Genomic DNA, 22,897 nt, shown 5'->3' with positions numbered 1-22,897 from the left:
ATGTAGAATGTCGGGGTTTTTACCTCATGCACTCGTACCTTCTCGGTGTCAATGCCTTTGGATAAAGACCATGTGGAGACGATATAGTCCATGACTCGCTCACTGAGGCCTTTGGGGACTTGATACAGTTTGAGAAAGTCCCTCACGTTGTTTAGCACCTCGTGGTACCGGTTGGTGTTGGCATACATTTGCTGGAAAATTGTAGTAACATTTCCAAATATAGTTGCATAGAGGAGAGCTGAAAGGCAAGGAAAACAGCAATGAAATGATAAGCTGTATGTCCCATTTACAAAAGAAAACAAAGTGGTTCAATTAAAGCATTTCTCAAAACAAGTCTGATATGCAGGAGAACAGAGAAGACAATAGAAAACATGATCGTATTACAGTGAACTGGATGAAATACAAAATGGACACCTTTCAAAGCTCATGCTTTGAAAGGGCTTTTAATTGAATAGTTTACAAGAAACAAAAATAGGTGGACAACTTGAGCAATACTGCAAGTTGTTTTTCCACGGAAACAGTCTTTATAATATAGGAAATTGATCCAGCTGTGCTACAACAGTTTCTTGGTTACTTAACGTACATTTCATGATCACACAATATCTGCCAGATCAATTACCACAAATTCCTGTGCTTGAAATCCATCCATCGTCATATTCAGAGAATTGTGAAGAATAACACACAAGGAAAGAATATCCTATAGGCAAGAAAAATGTTGAATCCTGTGTCAAAAAGGATTTCTTTAGAAAGAGCCTCAAGATCAGAGTCAACTTCTACCAGAGCAGCAGGTCCAGCCAGGCATCCATGGCACTTGAGACGCGTGATCTGTTACGTGGTCATCGGGGGCAATGTGGTGTTCACAACAGGAGTTCCCTGCTTGTAGGTAGGGGACATCAGGAACTGTTTGGGGTTGTTGGGGCACACCAGCTTCCTGTACATCTGTCCCATCGTGGCCGCTTATGCTGTAAGCGCCAGCCAATAATGTAATTAGGGTGAAAATAAAGGATCGGTCAATAAAATGAACCCTAAATCAGGTATTTTGAAACAGAACAAAACATGGTCGCCTTCGTGAAGAAGAAAGCCAATTTGTAAACTTGTAACTCACGAGCTGTAACAAGTCCACAGATCCATGTGACTTCAGCAATCCTCAGTGACCGAAGAACCCGCTACCACGCCTCATCCGCCGAATCCTATTCTCTGTATTGCGACCCACTTGTGACTAACCATTTCTCAGCCAGCCCAGCCCATGCAAGCAGGTTCACCATGTGGCCTCTTCCTGCCCAATTCTCCTCCCCTTGCAAAGGGGGTCTCCCACTATACCCTCCTCCTCCTAAACATCACCAAAGAACATGCTCTGCCCTTCTGCCCCAAGCTTCAATGAATGGGAGGTTTCAGCCCACCACAACCCCTCTACTGTCACCTGCTGCCCACTTCCTTTGCCCAGCACCCGAAGCACCTGCATTACCATGTCCAGCTCTTGTCGCCACGTCCTCAGTGGACTTAGGGTGATAAATAGACCACCAACCCCCCCTTGCTGAGATATCATTTCCGAAATCAAAACTGTGAAAGGACTTCGGGCTACTTGGGAGCAGCCACTTTTACATTTGAATCACTAGAAATTCCAATAAGCCATTTTGAATACCTGTAAATTGGTGATTGGGTGTTCGTGCATTGATGGTAAAGCTGACGGGCTGAATGTGTATATTGCAACTAGCCACTCTTGTTTTTGATGTTTAACTGTACAGTTCTGATTGGTCCAGACGTTCACTTTTTTCTATTTTGGTGTGTGGGCAGGCGGTGAATACTTCCCCGATGGAGACTTTTCCCTCTAGTTTCCGCATCCTTAGCCGGGTGTACCATGTGCCCTCAGGGAAAGGATAGGCATTTCCACAGTGATCTGGGGAAGCAGGGAACGTGATGCCTCAGGACCCAGAGCCTAACAGGACCCAGAGCCTAACAGGACCCAGAGCCTAACAGGACCCAGAGCCTAACAGGTTTCGATGTCAGCGTATCTCAGCCAAAGTCATGGATCAGTCACAATGATTGTCAACCATGATTCAGTCTTTTAAAATCCAAAATGTAAAGAGTGAGAATTTACATTTAAGAAGATTCCTTGGGAACCGCATGAGGTTGGTGAGGCAAACTCAGGTGGAAACTTTTCCTGCGGCAAATTATTGGGCGACGCAAGCAGGTTAAAAGAGCTTTTGGGAGGTCTAATTAACTTTATGGTCACATCATTTTATCCCTACCATTTGCAGGTGTGACGGAGCACTCGCCACAAAGAACCCCTCAGGAGACTGTAATCATTTCCAAGGGCGTTTATTGTAGATGCTCCAAGAATCAGAATGACTGTCAATGTTTATAAAGGGATCTTTAGGGTCTGCCGGTTTCTTGGGATGTTTATGACCAGGGCTGTCCCTCTCTAACTCACCTACCAGCGCCTTTGCCTCCACCCTAACCCAGGCGTCCGTAACAGGAATGTTAGTTCTACCGAACAGGCCACCTATCTATCTGATCTCCTGACTGGGACTAATGGTGTTTTCCCTAGTTCAATGGCTCCCTGACTGCGTAGGGCCTTCTCAAGCCTTCTTAGTGTTCCGTTGGAGGTGGTGCTTCCTTTCACACAGGGTCACTCTCTCTGCTTTCACACACAGTCTTAGCTGACCGTCCTCCGCACTGGGCCCCAAGATGTTCCCCTCCTTCCATCTGTTGTCCCTCGACTCACACTCAGACTTTCTGCCTCCACCCATTGATCTTACTTCTCTTACTCCTTCTCAATTCCTTCACCCGCCACTGTCGCCGTCACCTTCCACCACTGATGTCGCCTTCTCTACTTTCTCCTACACTAGCCTCCTTGCCTCTAGTATTCCTCCGCTGCTACTACCACTGCTCCATTCTTAACACCACTCCTTATTCTGCTACTGCGATCAAATGATGTGGGGTAGCGGACGCGCTGCCTATTATCGGGAGACCAGACACTGGTTATTGCTCTTGGCCTCTGATCTAGTGTTGGCAAGCTCGGCCTCTTATTACGCTGCATACAGCCACATCATGGTCCAAGTGCCACAATGTGTTCAGTGTGTGTCCCCAGCTCTCTTGTTACCTTGGAGGTCCCTCAGTGTCCTGTCCACGTGACCTGGACATCGCATCCACCCCACACTTAGTTTAAAAGTTCAGTGACTCTTTACTTGGAGCTCATCGGTATATTCCGTGCAGTACATAACCGTGCAGCCTGGTGGATGATAGGGATGTTCTCGCAGCGAGTACTGAGGTGGATATTTCCAGCTTGCGGATTTGTTGTCTCGCGTGACAATGGCAGCTTGTGGGGGGGAGGTGGTGGGGGTGGTGTTGGTGGTGGCGGCGACGGCGGCATCCCCACCGGATAGAGGTTGGTAATCATTCCTGTCGGGGAGGGTGACCCCTCTTCAGTCTTTCGGGCGAATCTGTGGTGTACCCGGCTGGTGGCTCGTGTCTGTCCCCCTTGTCTGGTGTCTCCTGTGATAACTGTGCTCCTGGGTTGCTTGTGGTTGCATCTTCTCTCCATAGGGTGGATGGACATTTCCAGAAACAGGACGAATTTTAGGTGACTAATTTCACCTTCATGCTGTAATCACCCAATGATTTGCATCCACCACCGTCCAGGGTTGGGACTCCTAGGTCAGCGTCATCTTTTGGTGGGGTGTTCTTGTCTCGACTAGTGTCATGCCCAGAGGAGTGACTGACAACTGCAAAACCACGGAAGCCAAATGGAGTTCGACCCTCCCAGCTTGGTTGGCACAGGTTCCTGATTTTAGGTAAGAGGTAGCCAATGGGGTGAAGAGGGTTAGGAAGAAGTTGTGGATAGGGTACGGGCAGTTAAGGAAACCGGAAAGAGGATTAGGAAACGATTGAATGGGCAGGATGAGTGCTGCAAGTACCCACAATGGATGCGTCATAAACCTAGATGCATTTTTTTATTGGACATTTATAAAAGGCGCTTTTAGAGCAAGGCAGTGTTTGAAAGTGGCACAAGGCAAAAGGGAGGGAGCAAATAAACAATAGAAATGACAATACAAGACAAAAGGGGGTCCTATTAAGTGAAAAAGCATTTTTATAAAAGAACGCCCTGAAAATGCTCAGAGCAGTCTTTCTAAATCTTGACTGTCACGCCCTGATTGACCAAGATGGGCAGGGGGCGATGGGTTTCAGGTAAGTGTGTGTTTGCGTGCGTGTATGAAAGGGGACAGAGTTTGTGGCGGAGAGGGGCCTGGGGATAAGGACTGTCTGCGTGTGTGTTTGTGTGTATTTGTGTGTGAGACGAGGGGCCGGGGGGAAAGGTGTGAGTGTGAGGCAGGTTTGTGGTGGGGCAGAGGATGAAGGGGGATTCGGGGCTGAAACCACCGATTTCAAATGGGGGGAGGGGAATTGTATTTTGAATATTAAAGGCTGCAACAAAAGACATCGGGTGAAAACGAAAATCGCTCTTTTGTGCAGCCTTTAATATTCGGGATAATGATAGAAGCCCCACTACGGGGCGGATGTTGCCCGCTTGCCGATTGTCTCGCATGACAATGGCAGCTTGTGGCAAAAGGGAGGGAGCTAGGGAGCAAATAAACAATAGAAATGACAATAAAAGACAAAAGACGGCCGAGTATTAAGTGAAAAAGCATTTTTCATTTTCCCGAAAATTAGAAGGACTGATTTAGAAAGAACGCCCTGAAAATGCTCAGAGCAGTCTTTCTAAATCTTGTCCGTCCCGCCCCTGCCGCACACAAGTGTGTGCGCAGGGGTGAGACGTTGACCAAGATGGGCAGGGGAAGACGGGTGGCAGGTAAGTGTGTGTTTGCGTGCGTGTGGGTATGAAAGGGGACAACGTTTGTGGTGGAGAGCGGACAGGGAGAAGGACTGTGTCTGGGTGTCTGTTTGTGTGTCTTTGTATGTGAGACAAGGGGCTGGGGGAAAAGTGTGTGCCTGTGTGTGAGGCGGGGTTGCGGTGGGGCAGAGGATGAAGGGGGATTCAGAGCTGAAAGCACTGGTTTCAATTGGGGGGGGGGAGATTTATGTATTTTGAATATTAAAGGCTGCGGGGGCAGGGGTCTAAATGCTGTCCCCCAGGGGGAAGCGCCAGAGGTGCCTTTTGCAGGCAACAGGTAGGTCTAACACCCATCAGCTAAGCGCGAGACTGAGACAAGTCACCCAACAGGCAGGCGTGGGCCCAGAGGCCAGTGCAGAGGGGGTGTGGATGCTGGTGGCAAATGGGCCAGGACCTATTTGGACTCTTGAGGGGCCTGCCCGCCAATCTCAATGACAGAGGGATAGTTTGCATGGGAGGAAGAGAGGAAAGGATGACCAGAAGAGAAAAGTCTTGAGTTGTTTGTGGAACATGAGGTGAATCGGTTCAAGAAGGAGAGAGAGGGAGACTGTTCCAGTCGAGGGAGCCAGCCGAGGAGTGAGATCTGGCCCGAGCTCTCTGCTTGTAGAAACGTTTGAGCAGCAGAGAGTTGGAGCAAGAAGATCAAAGGGATCTGGAAGGAGAGTGTTTAGTGAGAGTTGCGGGCAGTGTGGTCCCAGAGCCCAGAGCCCAGACAGCCTTATGGATGATGCAAAGGGTCTTGAATTTGATCATTGCTGCAAATGGTTGTCAGTGATGACATTTTAGAGCTCAAGAGATACGTTCCCTGGGCTTGAGGACAAGGAAAAGTCTTGCAGCCCTATTGTGGATTAGTTGAAGAGGGAGTAGGGAAAAAAGAGGCAGGTTGAGGAAGAGGTATTCCAGCCTGGAGAGGACCAGAGCTCCCGGCTGCTGCACAGATTAAATTCAAATCCCTCTACATCATCCACAGGGCTGTCTCCACACTATCTTCAACTTTATCATACTAAATACTCTCCCTCTAGACCACTTCATTCCTCTGGCACCAACTCTGTGAGTAAAGTGTTTTGCTAAACAGAGGGTAGGTGGTCGATCACTTTCCTCTGCAGGCTCCCTGCTATCAAACAGCCTCCCCCTGCCTCTGCCCCTTGAGCAGGACTTTCTTACATTTCGGAAGCTCCTCAAGACTTTCCTCTTTACCTCCTGCTTCCCTTCTTCTCTGCTAGTTCCAGATTGCTGCGATTGGTATCAGGGCCCTTATGCATCCTCAGAGCCCCTGGCCTCCCACACCCAACCGGCCCAGCTCCTGGCTTCCCTCAGCACTTGCCTTGGCACACCCTCCGCCCTGGAGGCCTGCACTTACACCTAGCACGGATCCTGGCCATGTAGCACTGAACAACCCAAGCACTTTATCTGTGGCTCACCCATGAGCCCAGGCTCCCTAGCACTTTCCCTTGCTGCACTTGCACGCTCTGAATACTCACAAGGCATAGTAGGTTTGGCCTTCCTCCCTTTCCCTTTCCCTCCACTGCTTTTATTAATTATTTTGTTTTGTAATGTATTTCACCCTCTCCCCCCCCCCAGCCCCTGCCCTGTGGGCACTTTGAAAATGTGTTTTACGTGCTGCATACGTGCCCAACAAGCAAACAAATAAATAAATAAATAAAGATATGATTCTAGGGGAAGGCGAGGAAAGGGAGAATGCCTCCAAGGAGGTGAAGTTGAAAGTGTGCCTTCTTGCAAGGTCCAAGCTGTGAGGAATGAAGGAGAGAGAGGAGTCAAAGATGACACCGAGATATCAGGCTTCAGCGGAAGGAGAACAAGTGCCCATAGAGGTCAGCCAGAGTGCAGGGAGGTGCGGGGGGGGGGGGAATCAGGGAAAATCAGGGAAAAGGTTTCCCGATAGGAAGAATCTCAGGCTTACTGGCATTAAGACAGATCGTTGGAGGTGCACCAGAACTGACTGGATAGTAGATAGACAGTCAGGGATAATAGAGGAGGAGGAGGAGGAGGAGGAGGAGGAGGAGGAGGGGAGTTTGAAGAAGAGTTGTGTGTCATCTGCATAGCGCTGGAAGTGAGAGGAGAAGGCAGATATCAAGTGAGCATGAGGAGCAAGGTAGACGTTGAAAAGCCAAGGTGAGAGGATAGAACCCTGGGGAACACTGCAAGTAGAGTGTGGTGGTGGAGGAGAAAGCACCCAGAAGCACCTGGGAGAGGCGGTTAGTGAGGAAGGAGGTTAGCCAATGCAGTGCCCGTCAGATAGCCAGGGTATCCTGGAGCTGCTTCATGAGGATAGAGTGGTTGACTGTCAAAGGCAGAAGAGAGATCAAGGAGAATGAGAACAGCAGGAGAATTAGAGTCAAGATTTGAGAGCAGTTTCCGTGCCTCGGTATGCTCAGAATCCAGATTGATGGTCATGTAAACAACCAACGAGCTCAGTGTGTTGGCAGTGGCGTTAGGTGGTTTCGGGGGGACCCAGGCCCCACTGAAATCCTGGACCCCCCATCCCCCCATCCCATCTCAGCCTGGCTACTGTCTCTGTTCTATCTACAAAGCTGTGTCTGCCCACACAACACACACACAGGGCCACAATCAATGCTGCCACACAACAATGAAGAGTTGTTAAGTTCCCCCTGCAGCCAAGAGCAGCCCCTCCAATTAGAATGTAGCACACAAAACCGCTGATGGTGGGTCATTAATGACTTAATGGTTTAGTGCCTACATTTTGATGGGAGTGGAGGTGCAGTGGGGTGTGGTAGTTGGTGTGCATAAAAGATCACACATTGCCCTTTTATAGGCGGCCCCCCTACTTTTGTCTGTGACCCCCTCTTTACCCCTACTCTGACGGACTCCTGGCGACACCACTGTGTGTTTGGTCGGTTGGTGAAGACCAACTTCTCCAGGAATTTCCCATGGGAGGGAGTAGTAGAGAAAGGGCGGTAGGTGGTCGGACACGAGGGGTCGGTAGAAGGCTTTTTTAGAAGAGGGTGCACAAGAGTGCTTGAGAGAGGAGGGGAAAGAGCCAGAGGCTAAGGAGCGTTGCACCATAAACTACTATCACAGTAATCCTGTCTTGCTTTCTCTGACAAGCCAACTCCACAATGGAACCTGGATACCTCAGCTTGTTACTTCTCTGATGCCTCCTAACTGATAAGCTACACACAGCAGACATGAAACATGATGTTAAACACTGTTCACATTTAGCATGAAGCGTAGCTAGCACATGTTGTGCTGAAGCCATAATGCAAGCAACACATAGCAAGCAGACAGTACAATGGATGATATGAAAGGTTATTATTAACGCACTTAATATCCAGAGGTTTCTAAGCGCGGACCCGGGGATCGAACCCGAGTTGCTACGTGTCCTCTTGCTTCCAAGGAGAGCACGTTGCTCCTGGGCTATCCTCCTGAGATGCTCAGATATCAACATTGCTCCCTGGTAACTGAAGGACAACCTGCAATTCTGGTTTCCCCGTTACTTCACAGGGCTACGCAGTTCACTAGAGCATGAACATAATTAGGTTGCCCTCCCCCCATAGCAGCCGCACACATTGTTTCCTTTAAACTGTAAACATACCAGCGGCACACACTGGTTGATGTTACACAAAGAATACAAAACACAACACTTTGCGATTCCTGGCGAGCCTCCCAATGCCTCCCCAGGCATTTATTAATTGATTGGTCATTTAGATAGCACCTATACACTTAAACAAGCGGTTCAAAGCACTCCAACACAGGGAGGGTGAAAGACTAAACAGAAACATTCTTAATAGGCATTGGTAATTCAGAATGGGCATGCACTTTGTGCTTTACAGGTACAACATAGGACAGGAGGAATGCCAACTGTTACAACATAAGACAGAAAAAATTGCATGTGCCTGATGGTCGTTACAAAATGCAAGAGCTACAAATTAATGGAGGAGAGACGGGATGGGTTTGTAGGGTAAAACGAACAAACAAGAATAAGTGCAAGAGACAGATGGGAGGAAGGAGAGTGAGGGGTGGGGAGGCACATTATGCACAACCAAAGGGAGCGGCTGCAGATGCATAACTTGTACATTAAATGTCAAGCAAGGCACAATAAACACATGAAAACAAGTGGCTGCAGATGAAGCAAGTGGCAGCAGATGAAGTGTTACTGGAGAGAAAAAAGTAATTGAGATGCCTAGTCACGAAAAAAGCCTGCCGGGTTAGTTATGAATCCGGTGCGTAAGGCGCGAGAAACACAGTCTCCCAAGTCCCGGTGAGATCATACAGATGTGCTGTGGTGCTGGGCACGGGTATAGGGGGATCCATCAGGACCAGCAAGACCCGGACAGGGCCAGACAGGGGCCTTTGAGCGGGCCAGACAGGGCCTTTGAGCGGGCCTTCAGGTCAGGGTGGGCATCGCCTGCCGGTTTTCTATTGGCAGAGACGAATGAATGGCTGGCCAATCAGAAGGCGGGCAGGGCCTTGAAATCAGCACTCCGGTGGTGAGGGAAAAACATGCCACCATGCTGGAGGTGGTGCCGGTCTCAATGCACCGCATGACAGTCAGAGGCAAGATGGTGGTGGCAGCATGCCTCCAAGCATGAAGATGGTGGTGGAAGGCATCCCCAACAAAGTGAAGCCAGGAAGGACAAGTGGGGCAAAATGCAGAGTTACTTGCTGTGCTCGATGAAATTAACAAAAAGGCCCACAAGCCTAGCAGGGATCACCTGAAGACTCTGCGATGGTAAGCACACCCATGCTGCCTCGCAGAGTGTAACAGCCAGGTCAGCTGGGCAGGAGAGTGACCCTGCTGATGGTTTGTCGGACATGCTTGTCGGTCGACTCTAATAGGTGGCAAATCGTCAGAAGCTGCCATGGAGGAACATCTTATGCAGCAAGGAAATAGGTTCTCCACGACCGCCATGGCACCCGGCAGGCAGAGCAGTCCTTGTCCTCATGGACAATGCAACACAGAGCCCCAGTTCTACTGCCTGTGCCTTAAACCAACAATTACCAGCAATTGGCACGGGCGGAGGAGCTCTGAACTCCTGTGGAGCCGCATGTATGCATAACACATACAGTGCCTCCTCATGGGAATTGTAGCCACAGCGCGGTCCGGGGCCCCAGAACAATGCAACACTAGGGTTTATTAGCCTGTGTTTGGTGGCTCCGGCTGCAGGTGCCCTCATGATCCCATACCACACTCATATTCCTGACAACTAGCACTGGATCCCCAATGGTCAAGTAGCGGGGTAGAGCTCTCCTGATCAGGCTTTCTTTAGCGTTGCATATTTGTCTACGCCGTTCCACCTCTTCATCATCTTGTGCTGAGACTTCCAGGCTCTCATGCATCAATAGTCTACTTGAATGGGCACTGCGAACATTAGGACTGCTGGGCTCACCTGCGTGGAGGAGTGTGGGATATGCCGGTATGTTGGGAGGAAACTATACACTTCCGGCAGCCACAGGGTGTTATGGTCCTTTGCTATCCTCATCACCTTGTTAATTGATGACATGAATCTTTCAGTGTCCCGGTTTGCTTGTTGCCAGCAGGAGTTAATACCGCGGTGCTGAATGTTCACATTTGAGACACTTTTGGAACTCTTTCCCTTTAAACGGTGGCCCATTATCATTCTCTATTCTCTGGGGTGGCCCATGTATTGCAAACATCTTTTCAAGGGCCGTGATGACAGACGAGGAATCCGCCAATTTGATCGGCTCTACTTTTGGGTACATGCTGTACTCGTCCATCAGCACTAGTAAGTATGCTTCATTTGCTATGGTGCAAAAGGCGATGGTAAAGGACTCCCACCTCTTTGTGCAGCGGATTGGATTCGCGGCGCGATGAGTTCTGGGGGCCCTGTCGTTGTGTAGACTGGCAGGCCGAGCATGAAGCTATCAGCTCTGTGACTTTCTTTTTATAGATTAGGGGTCCATATGTGTAATTTGAGAAATGCTTGAGTTTTTACAATGCCCTGGTGCCCCTTTGTATGCAAGGCATAGTGCTTCTTGTTCAAGTGCTGTAGGTAGGACTATGCAGTGGCCTTTCAGGATGAGGCCCTCTGGGGGGACAGAGTTCCTGACGGATGCTGAACAGCCCTTGGAGTAGCACCTGGGCTTCTTGAGTCCTGTGAGAAACAGCTGTGAGAAAATGTTTCCATTCCCCTGACAGTATGGAGTGTCCACCGCTGTCACCTCGACCATGACCCACAGCCTCGTGGTCTTTGGGTTGGCACACGCTACGACATGGCAGACATGCTTTTCTGTTTCTTGAGCGGCCTCATGCTCTGCTTGAGTGGCAGGTCTGGGATGACGCAAGAGGTTGTCAGCAGCTGCCCTTGTGACGAATCTGAGTGTGTAGTCCATTCTTCTCTAGGGGGAGACCTTTCCAAGGGGGCAAAGGCAGCAAAACCACAGTACAATAATCCCCCTGGGCGCAGTGCACACCTGGGAAGGTAAGCCCCTTATAGTACTAAGGATGACCATCTTCAAGAAACTTGGTATTATCCCGCTGAACCCCCCCTCGCTCCACCTGTCCTGATAGAACTGATAGGTTTTATTGGGTTGCCAGACATTTCGTCGAAAAAAATTGGTCGACCAGACAAATGGTCGAACCAATTTGGTCGAAAACCAAATGGTCGAAATTTTTTTTTTTTTTATTTTAACCCTTTTTTTTTTTTTGGGGGGGTCCCACCCCAACCCCCTTTTTTTCTCTAAAAACCCCTTTTTTAACTAAACGAAAACCCGAAAAATAAATATATAAATAAAAAAAAAAATTCGACCATTTGGTTTTCGACCAAATTGCGTCGACCAAATTGCAGTCGACCAGTTTTTTTTCGACGAGTTGACTGGACACCATTTTATTGTGAAACTAATCCAACTAATTCAGTCATTCAGACTAAAGATCTATTTAGTATTGACATTGACGTTGACGTATTACATCTGAAATCATGTACTGAGACAATAGGAGGACTGCGAGGATCAAGATCACTCTGGTAAACCAAAGTGAGCAGTGTAGTCCTTTAACCAATCTGATTGGTTCAAGACAACTCCTTTTCCCAATGCAGGAGTTTTAATGTAGTGCACCTGAAAGCCAGAGGAGAAGCCCCCCAGACAGATATTTCTGGGAAAGCAAAGCTCCCATCTCTGCTCTGAAGCATAGATGGGAGATGAGAGACCGACACAGTAACGAGACGCTATTTTCAGAGGAAGGAAAGAGAGCGAGCATAGCACGGGAGCCGGATATTCTGAAGCTCGTATACCGAACCGCTGCACAGGCGTCTTACCACATCCACAGCCGTGACGGCCATAGAGCAGACTGCAGGAAGGACTCAGAACACTGCGGAAGAACAACCAAACCCAGGGCAGCTCCAAGGGCTAGCGGAACCTCAAGATGGAATTCCGCTGCCCAGAAGACGCAAACCGAAAACAAAGGTACACAGGCTGTTGGGAAGTGACAGGAGGTCAGAGGAAGCCAGGTGAAGCACAGAAAGGACCGAATGAGGGTCAGAGAATATTTTGGACTGATACACTAAGATATACAGAGAAACAACGGGGTAGATACCAGAGTCAAAATAATTGCATTACAAATGAACACACAAGTGAAAACGTAACTCGACAGGAGAGTGAACCAGACTATTGCAGACAACAAATGCGAGTCTGGGACCCACACCCACATGAACTGGAATGCATAAGGGAGTCTGAGACTTCGTGTGAAAGCAAGATTGGAAACAAGGAATGGTATGTTTGGCAGGAGTGTATACCAAACGAACCCAAGATTCCATTGCAAGTCTAAGACCCACACCCAAAAGACTCTTGTGTGCCGGACCCTAAACATAACCAGAAATAACAGGAGCTGGAGCCGTATACAAGAAAAAAAACAATACATGAGATAACAAGGTCTCGGCAGGAGACTACAGCAAGACCCTTTAAGTTTTGCGAGTCTGAGATTCACACCCAAATAGAAGGCTGGAAACAAAGGGGTTTAAAACCCCAGGACTGAGAACGTGTTGTACTATTTGGAGGATCCTTTGTGTTTTGTGTAAGAAGAGATTGAAATATATTTGTCCTTTTGAACTCGAGGAGAACGAAGCAGCACCCTAGTATTGGAACATTATTTTGAGTCCTTTGGAGGCTTGTATGGCTGAGAAACGTATGTTGCCTTGATGAACACAATTTCTTTAGCGGGAGTTCACGCTTGCACCATTTGGTTAATTTATAGGGTAAGGGGAAGAGATAGGTTTTGGGGATGTGACTGGGATAGATGTTGTAGTTTTGGACATCCTGACTGTTTTCACTAGTTCTTTTGAGGCAGGGGAAACCCCTTAGATTTAGGGAAAGGAAGGCCTTTCTCCCAACCTTTCTTGACCAATAAAAGTCTATACCCAGAAATATGCCAATCTTGTGCCCAAGCCTTACTACTGGTACCTCTAATGTGGGATCAGACCTGGATGATACAAACTGGGGGACCCTGACCGTTACCAAACTTAATAAGTGGGTTGTTATCCCTTCAGTTGCCACTAGAGAATCAATAGGCTTCTATCTTGCCAGTAGTAGTGAACTACTAATGGATCCTGTTCAAAGATAATTAATACCCACTGACTAAGTATTGATTCCACCTTCTAGGATTTACGATCGACTGACCTCAAAGTCGGTTACGGCATGGAAACAGGATCTAGATGTTATGGACGGTGTAATAGACCCACACTTTAGAGAGGGTGTTAAAATACTATTGCAGAACACCAGCAAACACAAATACCACATTAAACCTGGGGAAAAAAGTAGGGCAAGGTATTTTGGAAAGGGCCCTATTCCCAAAAATCTAATAAAAACTGATCCAGAGGAAACATAGGAAAACAAGGCTTTGGGGAGGCCGATATAGAAACAAGCAATGGCCCTGAAGTGAAACAGCCCCCATCCACTGAAGAGGACACCAAAATATTACCAGACTTAGCCTTCGCTCAGTGAAATGAACCAGTGTTGGCGGAAGCTCTCCTCAGGGTTGTTGCTGAGGAAGAGGGAAGAGCTATAGAGGGGAAATTTTTCTCTTTAAACCTGGGCTATTATATCGGTGTGGTATTGGATCCAATGGGACTCCCAGTTCCCACATTGTTATACCCTGTACTCATATGAGGATGGTACTTGAAATTACCCATTGCCATCTCACGGCTGGACACTTAGGGGCTGCTAAGACACTTCTGCAGATGCTAAATTGTTTTTATTGGCCCGGGTATACACAGAAATTAAGAACTTTATTCAGACATGCCCCTCTGCCAGAAAACCAGTACCCATAGTCCCCCTCCAGTGCCTTTACACCCCCTCACCATTATGGATATCCTGTTCTCCAGAAATTAATGGTCATTGTTGGTCTTCTAAATCCCTCTCGGAAATCGATATATCCTGGTAACAGTAGACTATCCCACCGGATAGCCAGAAGACTTTCCTATGAGGTCCAACCCTACCCAACAAATCCTCAAACATCTTCTCCCATTACTATCACAAGTTGGTTTTCCCCGAGAGGTACTGACCGAGCAAGAAACCACTTTCATGAGTCAGATTGGGGCTGAATTCAAAGAAATTCTACAGATTCAAACTCTTCGTACTTCAAGTCTACCACCCACAAACTGATGGGTTAGTAGAAAGATGTAATAGGGCTGTAATAACAACAATTCTCAGGAAATTAGTCAAAGCCAATGGGAGAAATTGTGACACTGGTACTGTGGACCCTATTTGAAGACCCCCTCCCTCCCCAACCTTCCCTGGGCTTCTCACCATTCAAGCTTCTTTATGGAAGAGAGCCTTGCAATGTTCTTGACATGTTGAAAAATGTAGGAAGAACGAGAATGGGCCATGTTACCCCTATCCCATACAGCACAACATTGGAAGGAACATATGGCCGTGGTTGAATCCATAGTACAACTTACATCTCAGAAAATCTTAGGAACATCAAATAGTCCACTATGACCAGAATAAGGTCACCCGCTCTTTTTCTATTGGTCAGAAAGTGTTGTTATTGCTTCCCACTTCAGAACACGAAATGATCTCCTGGTGCCACGTTCCTTCTGAAATTCTTGAAGAAACAGGATCCTGCAATTAATGGGCATCACAACCAGACCAAAGGGACAAAACACAGATTTACCATGTTAATTTATTGAAGGATTGGAGGGAAGAACCCGTCGCAAAACTTTGGGCGTGATGGCCAGTCTATTGAACGAGAAAATACAGAAAATCTGCTTAATTTGCAAAGATCTCCTTAAAGAAAACAGTACATACAAAACCTGTTGGACCGATTTCCTGATGTTTTTGACAGCGAATCTGGGAGAGTGAAGGTTTATCACTACATATGTACAGCTCCTGATTCATTTGTCAACCTAAAACCCTATTGAATCCCAGAGACCAGAAGAGAAATAGTCCCAAAGGAAGTGGAGAAAATGCTGGCCTCAGATATGACAAAGCCATCTCAAAGCCCCTGGTGCTCGCCAACAGTATTAGTATCAAAACCAGATCAATTGTGGGTGCTCTATATTGACTTCAGAAAGTTAAATGCTTCATCCCAATTTGCCAACTATCCCATGCCCAGGATAGACAAACTTGTCGATTGATTGGGTTAAGCAAAATTTCTGTCCACGATTTATCTAACTAAGGGTGATTGCCAAGTACCGGTGAATCATCAGGTAGGGGAAAACACATGTTCTCCACTCCTATAGGACTACTTCAATTCAAAGTATTACTGTTCAGTTTACACGAGGCACCAGCAATCTATTAGAGGTTAATGAACCGGGGCCTCCGGCCATTTTCTGAGTTTTGCAGGGCCTACTTGGATGATATTGTTATTCACAGTAGGACGTGGGAGGAACATTTAAGGCATCACTATGAAATCACCCGGGCAGTGAGGGGAACCGGCCTTACTGCCAACCCAAAAAGATGCCACTGAGCCAATCGGCTGTCAGATACTTGGGGTTCTTTGTTGGCTGTGCTCTTTCAACCCCAAGACAAAAAGGTTAAAGCAGTACTCAAATAGTATAGGACAGATCAGGTCAGTGTGATGATTCCAGCAATGTTATCACTCCCTCCCAGGGGAAACACTCTTCCCATATGGCGAGCGAAGGGAAGTCGCTACTTGATACCGACCCTGGGGTGCCTGTCTGGGGATGATCATATTGTGGAGAGAACCCTCAGGAGAGGGAAGGAGACACACTGGTAAGGTGATGGCATCCCCAGTTACACTCAGAACAGGACACCACCCCAAACTCCCATACCTTTATGGTGTATTGTGGCATAGACCCAGTTCACCCGCCTCACACCAATAGTAGAACATTTTCGAACATCTTCTGTAAAAAACACAGACGAGGAAGACATGGGAGCAATACAGAGCATGGTACAGGAGACGCGCTCTAGGAGTCCAGAAGGTGGCGCAATGTTTAAAACGCAGGAAGCACCAAGATTCAGGGCGATTCACTCCGGGAAGCAATGAAAAGCCGAGCTGTCAGCCAGGCAGTCAAGCACAGAGACGCCAGATGAGGGCAGAGAAATCTTCCTAGCTCAGGCTGGGACACCGGACAGTGGAGTGCGAGGTGGACCCACTGTACAGAGAAGGGAAGGCATAGGCCAGCCGGGAGGCACATTAATGATGGCACCGCAGATGCCGAATTGTGACGCGAGGCAGTGGAGAAGATTTGCGCCGACCAGGGAAGCCGGAGCATCAGGCAATCACCCTTCTACTGCAAGGCAGAGGAAAAGATTTGCGCCAGCCAGGGAAGCCGTAGCATCAGGCAATCACCCTTCTACTGCAAGGCAGAGGAGAAGATTTGCGCCAGACAGGGAAGCCGGAGCATCAGGCAATCGCCCTTCTACTGCAAGGCAGAGGAGAAGATTTGCACCAGCCAGGGAAGCCGTAGCATAAGGCAGTCGCCCTTCTACTGCAAGGCAGAGGAGAAGATTTGCGCCAGCCAGGGAAGCCGGAGCATCAGGCAATCGACCTTCTACTGCAAGGCAGAGGAGAAGATTTGCGCCAGCCAGGGAAGCCGGAGCATCAGGCAATCGCCCTTCTACTGCAAAGCAGAGGAGAAGATCTGCGCCAGCCAGGGAAGCGGGAGCATCAGGCAATCACCCTTCTGCTGCATGGCAGAGCAGCTGGCACATCATTGAGAAGCCAAACATGAAGATTGACCTAAGAGGGAGAGGGAGCAAGCCCGGGAGGCTATTACTACGCCGGTGAGCCCACAGTGGAGGGTTGGTACACTGGGTTGTGCTCTGGGAACCTATTACTCACTGAAGGTGGGGAACAGAATCCTACGTTCTGCATATTAAGTGTTCTGAATAATCCAAGTCCTTGGGAAGTTAAAGGACAAGTACACAGAAGTAAATAACAGTGAAGGACTATAAGAGACATATCCCCTTGTGTCCTTAATGGAGATGAAGATTGTGAAAGACCTGGCAGGAGAGTAAACCAGGGAGTGTGATTGAGAGTCTGGGACCCCCATCCAGATGCATGAATGAATGCATGAATAACTAAGTGCAAATAAATATTATTACAATACAGTCCCATTTTTCAGTGAACATTTTTTTACTCGCTTAGAAACTACTCCCACTGAGAATGCGATTTACTTTTTTGCTCCAAAAAAATCATTTTACTCCCAACTGTAAAAAATAGGGAGTAAAATACTCACACTTCAAAATCTCACCTGGAGCATTGACTTGGAGGCTCTTAATCTGAAAGACATAATAAAATATACTTCCATTATAGATATGGGTACCCAAGAAGAGCAAGATTCTTACCTCACTCGCAGGGAATGAAGAAGACTAAAGAATTAATGCAGCTAAAGCGAGAAAAGGAATTGCTTATTTAGATACTTATTTCATGTGGCACGCTTTGTTTTCTACCTGATAAAGGAGTTATTTTTTCCTCCATTGCATCCATTGCACCAATTTCATCCGATTCATCTGCTTCATCCGTTTCATCCACTGCATTCATATCATCCGTTTCATCCACTGCATCTGTTTCACCCATTTCATTCGTTTCATTCACTACATTCGTTCTACTCTACTATCCGTTTTATTTACACTGCCAGTTTTAGTTTTTCATTTATCTCGATCGGGTTTCAATGCAGGATTGTTATTTTTAATTCAGTAACCTTGGGTTTCTGTTTATTGTCTCTGTTTATACTGTTTGTGATAAGAGTCAATTTTTAAGGGAAGAGCTGCATTTCAGTAATTTGCGGAAAGGCATGAGGTCTTCGGTGAGTCGGATGTGGGGTGGAAGTGATTTCCACAGAGTGGGGTCCAAGGCTGAGAATGATGATCCACCTAACGTAACTGAGTTGGTTTTTGGTATCACTAGGAGGCGGGCAGAGCTTCATCTTAGAGTGTGTGGTGGATGGTAGGGTATTAGTTTGTCCTGAAGATATTGAGGTCCGGTTTTATGCATTGCTCGGTGAGAAATGCATAAGGTTTTGAAGGGCACCCTTCGACCAACCGGGAGCCAGTGCAGAGTTTTGAGAGCTGGGGAGGCATGATCTCTTGGCCCAAGTGCTAATAGCAGTTTGGCTGCAGCATTTTGTGCTCTTTGTAGTTTAGTCAGGTGGTACGCATGGACTCCGAGGTAGAGGGAGTTAGCATAGTCCAGTCTTGGCATTACAATTGATTGGACCACGGTGAGTCTGTTGGGAAAGGAGAGGTATGGAAAAATGCACCTAAGAATTTTGAGGTGGTAGTGGCAGGACTTAGAGACGTTGTTGACTTGGTGCGAGAGGGCTCGGTCAGAGTCGAGAGTGCATCCAAGGTTTTTTACTGAGGATGAGGATGTCGGGGATTGCCCATGGCTGATGTCCAGGGTAGAGGTTGTGGAAGAAGTTTGGTGTTACCACACACCACGATTTCAGTTTTGGAGGGGTTTAGGCGGAGGTGGTTTGAGGTCATCCAGTGATCAATGTCAAGGAGTCAGGCAGCGAGGTTGGGTTGGCAGCTGGGTTTCTAGTTGAGGAGCTTTAGGATTAGTTGGGTGTCGTCAGCGTAGTTGTAGCACAGGATATTGTGCGAGCTGATTATTCGTTGGAGGGTGTCATGATCCCTACCCCTGACCTCCACTGGCAAGTCAGCCTACCAGGTGAGGCCAGGTTTCGGGATTCCATTATGGCCTTAAAGGCCTTAAAATCTCACTGAGACTCTCTTGGAGTCAGTCCTGTGTAACGCTCACTGTGTCCAGCTGGGTCTCCAGTATTTTTGATTCCAGCTATTCTTGGAACCGCTTCCCTACAGAGAGATAAAGTACATCGTTATTGGAATCTTACCTGTGAGTAGCATCCTGTCTTCAGCCCATTGTCCGCTCCGGATTCTGCTTACCTGGAGACATTCGATCCAGCGAACTCCATCATCGGGGCACCGCATGCTTCCCGGAATGCAGCAACCCGAAAAGGGGGAGAGATGAACAGCATTAATGACCACATACTCACGGTTCCACACGAACAACGAAAATCACAAGATTCTTACCGGATTAGTCGCCTCTTGTTCAGCATCATTCCGGAACATCACTGCAACCGGTGAAAGGATCCACGGCCTACGAAGGAAGGGGAAAGTCACAGGTTAGCATATACAAGGCAAAACAGTGCAGCGCATCGTGCATTACTTACCGGACAGCATTATGCACACCGCACCTTCATTTACCGGCTCGTGCTCCGAGCCGGTAAATGAACTCGCACGAAAATGCCAAAATCTCTTAGCACACCTAAAGAGAAGAAATAAGACATTAATAACAATAAGAGGAAGGAAGGAAAGACCAGGATAGAATACAAAGACTGTAAAGCAACAAGACCTACCTTAAAGACACTCAAAAGGGCTCGCACCAGTGAAGCAACTTGGTCGCTCACGCCCACACGAGACTTCACACCCCTGCCACGAAGAGCAGGACGGAGAGCAAGCCTTCTAAGGAATTAAGGTGAGGAGAGGGCCCAGGGAAGGTTTTTAATCCAAGGGAGGTGGGAAGACACCCTACCAGAGACAGTTAAGTCTTGAATCCAGCCCTCCTGTATTTCAGGCTCAACTTCCATCAGATGCACTACCCAAGGATTAGGGAGAGGGTTCGAGACGCATATCATCGAACCAGGGCTGAGTGGCGTCCCTGTGGATACCAGGTGAGCGTAACAGAGGGTGGACATATAGAGGTTGAACAGGAGGGCTGATAGGCATGCTCCTTGTGGAACTCCGGTGTTGACTGGTCGGGCGGCGGAGGCAAAGGAGGAGTGTAGGGTTATTTGGTTCCTATTGTTGAGGAAGGATGCTATCCACTTGAGAGGGTTTCCTCGGATTCCTAGCGAGTGGAGGCAGTCGAGGAGGATTGAGTGGTTGATTGTGTCAAAGGCGGAGGATAAGTCAAGAAGGATTAGTGCAGCACATTCTGCAGAGTCTGCAGTGTTTTTAAGGTCACCCCAGAGTGAGGTCAGGGTTGTTTCGGTTCCGGGACAGGGTCTGAAACCTGACTGAGCGGGGTGTAGGAGATTGTTGGCTTCGACAAAGGCATTTAGTTGGGAGTAAGCAGTTCGGTCGATGAGTTTAGCAAGGAACCTGGTGTTTGAGATGGGGCGGTAGTTTTTGGGGTCGAGGTGTGGAATCAGAAAAAATACAATATTACAGCTGTTACACCAGGCAAAGGAAAATACACCGACACAGGCTTGTAAAGATTCCCAGAATCTTTATTACAAAACTGAACAGTATTCAACAAAGTATACAAATAGCTATTTGGCCGTAAATACATCACAGAGACCACCAGCAGGGTTCAATGTGAGCAGTGAACAGAATTTCCTAGCTGGACATCGATGCATTTATACAATTTGTAAAAATGATGTCCAGCCTCTTACAAGTTAATAATACATTGGGCTAGGGTCGTGCCAGGTTCACTTTCCTAATTTACATATCTCGTGCATATGGTTTACTTTTGAATACATTTACTAACACACTCTATTATTCATTAATTTAACATTACACTCTTTACATATCGTTTTAATACAGATCAAACAAGTGTTTCACATATCGTATTTGGATAGCTTTACTGTTCTTGTATACTTGTAGTTTAACATTGCTGATTCAAGTAATCCCCTGCTCCCGAGGTCAACAAAGGACAAGGTCTACATGACCCTAACATGTAGCCTGAAGGCAGGTTGGACATTAACTCTCCTACAGAGGTTGAAGAGGTTAAGGCAAAAACAAGAGCACACAAGATGGCCATTTTAGATTACACGTTGACTTTGTACAAAACCCCAAAATGGCGTGTCTAACCTAAAATGGAGGCTTGATTCAAGATGGTGGCTTACATCAATTTCTAAGGTCAAGACCTTGCCGTAGAGAGTTATTCGCGTACAATTTTAAGCAACTTGGCGTAGGCCAATATACATACAATCATTACAATAGGAGGCATAATTTAATATCCAGTTCGATAAACCCTCCTTTTGGCCTATGCCAAGTGCTAACACTACTTCTGATCTTCTTGCAAGTAACTCCATATGTCATCGTCCATACACCCTGAATCATTGTCTGACATATCTATTGCCATTAGATCTGACACCAGAGTTTCTTTTAACACATACTCTTTGGAAACCTTCTATGGGGCGTATATTTTATGCCCTAGTACACTTGTTGCTTGCGTGCAACATCCCCCTAATACTGAGCATATACCAGGGAGACACTGTATACAACAGCAAAGAAACAAAATTCCCAAGATAATCAGCAGGGCCGAGAACAACTTCCATCCCCATGACCATAGGAGGTTCCAAAACCATGTACTAAGTTCCCAGTTTCCCTCAGGAACATGTACTTCTGAACTAAGAACATGTAGATTTTGGATAGCCCTAAAGATCGTCGGAGAGGAGTCTGGTACGTAAACACAGCAAGCGGACCCCAATAATTTAAATACTCCTCCTTGCTCTGCCAGGATGACATCTAATGCCATCCGGTTCTGAAGAGCCACTAATCTTATCGCTCTCTGCTCTAACATCATATTATAGAGTATGTCAGTGGTCCGGTTGATGGTTCTCTCCAATACTCTCGCTAGTCCCCTGATATCTTCTGAATTCGTAATTTGCCCAAAAAATGGCACAAAGGATTTCATAATATCTCCTAAAGTTTGCGCTGGACTATCCCCTTTCACACCTCGTCAAAGACGAGTCTTCGAAATTTCTACAGTACTGGCAATAAATACCCCAGGTAATAGAATCCCTAAATAACAGGTTCCTTGCCAATACCTGGGCAACCATGGAAATGCCACATTACCGCAAACAAAATAGACATGTTCGCCTACATACAGAGGTCTGTTTTCACTAGTCAAATTCGCAACGTTGGCGCACTTTCTAAAATTACCCATTGACCGTGTTCCATTCCTCTGTATGCCGAAGGATACTGAATCGGGGCTATGATTAACAGAATAAGATGGAGGCGTGGCATCCCTATTGCCTATAGGAGCCATTTTGAAAGAGATTAAAGACTGAAAGGGACGAGACAATCTATCAGAGGGCCTAACAGAAGCAACGTTTGGCTTACTCCTATTTGCAAAAAGCGAGCATCCCAGGGGCATCAAAACATGCTTTTCAAAACTATTTAAATTTGTACCATCAAAGTTCCCTGAGATGCTGTCATTCCATCGACCAAAAAATAGTGCTCCAAGAGAAGCGTAGCAGGCAGTTGTCAAAGGTAAGGGATAAATATACCAACCTTGCCCCTTATCCCCATGTTGCGGTAGATGTGAGCAGATCCAGCAATTGGTCTTATTAAAAATTGCATGAGTGGCATTCATTATTAACAAAAGAGTGTTATTCTGATAGTTCCGTCTATGCAAAGAATCTCTAGGCGACAAAGTATGCAATTGCACGGAAGGAGTGGGAATGACAGATACATTTTCAATAGGTAAAAAGTCCTCTAACAGATATGCTTCCTCCAGATACCGTAACCCAAACCCAACAGTTACTAAAAATCCAGTAATTATCACAAAAAGGCAACAATACACTTTGGGGGTCCCCTTACATGCTTGATCATTGTCTCTGCTAGTCAAATGTTTATCTAAAAGTTTGGTACAAGCAGTAGCGGGTGCAGGCA

General features: G+C 47.2%; 1 protein-coding gene across 3 annotated transcripts in view; it reads right to left on the bottom strand.

Moving 5' to 3' along the window:
* Positions 1–22,897, bottom strand: part of KCNH5 (potassium voltage-gated channel subfamily H member 5) — a 628,566-nt gene that overhangs the window by 197,982 nt on the left and 407,687 nt on the right. For 2 of the 3 annotated variants that reach the window (XM_069638250.1, XM_069638248.1), the window contains one exon: positions 39–238. In XM_069638250.1, the coding sequence (XP_069494351.1) occupies positions 39–238 (200 nt within the window). Of the gene's footprint in view, positions 1–23; positions 239–22,897 lie in introns of all 3 variants that reach the window. The other variant, XM_069638247.1, reaches the window with a different exon arrangement.

This window comes from Ambystoma mexicanum, chromosome 14 (assembly GCF_040938575.1).
Source record: "Ambystoma mexicanum isolate Mex_15411 chromosome 14, UKY_AmexF1_1, whole genome shotgun sequence".
NCBI lineage: Eukaryota > Metazoa > Chordata > Amphibia > Caudata > Ambystomatidae > Ambystoma > Ambystoma mexicanum.
Note: the sequence above shows the minus strand (reverse complement) of the source record. Positions and strands in the feature narration are given on the sequence as shown.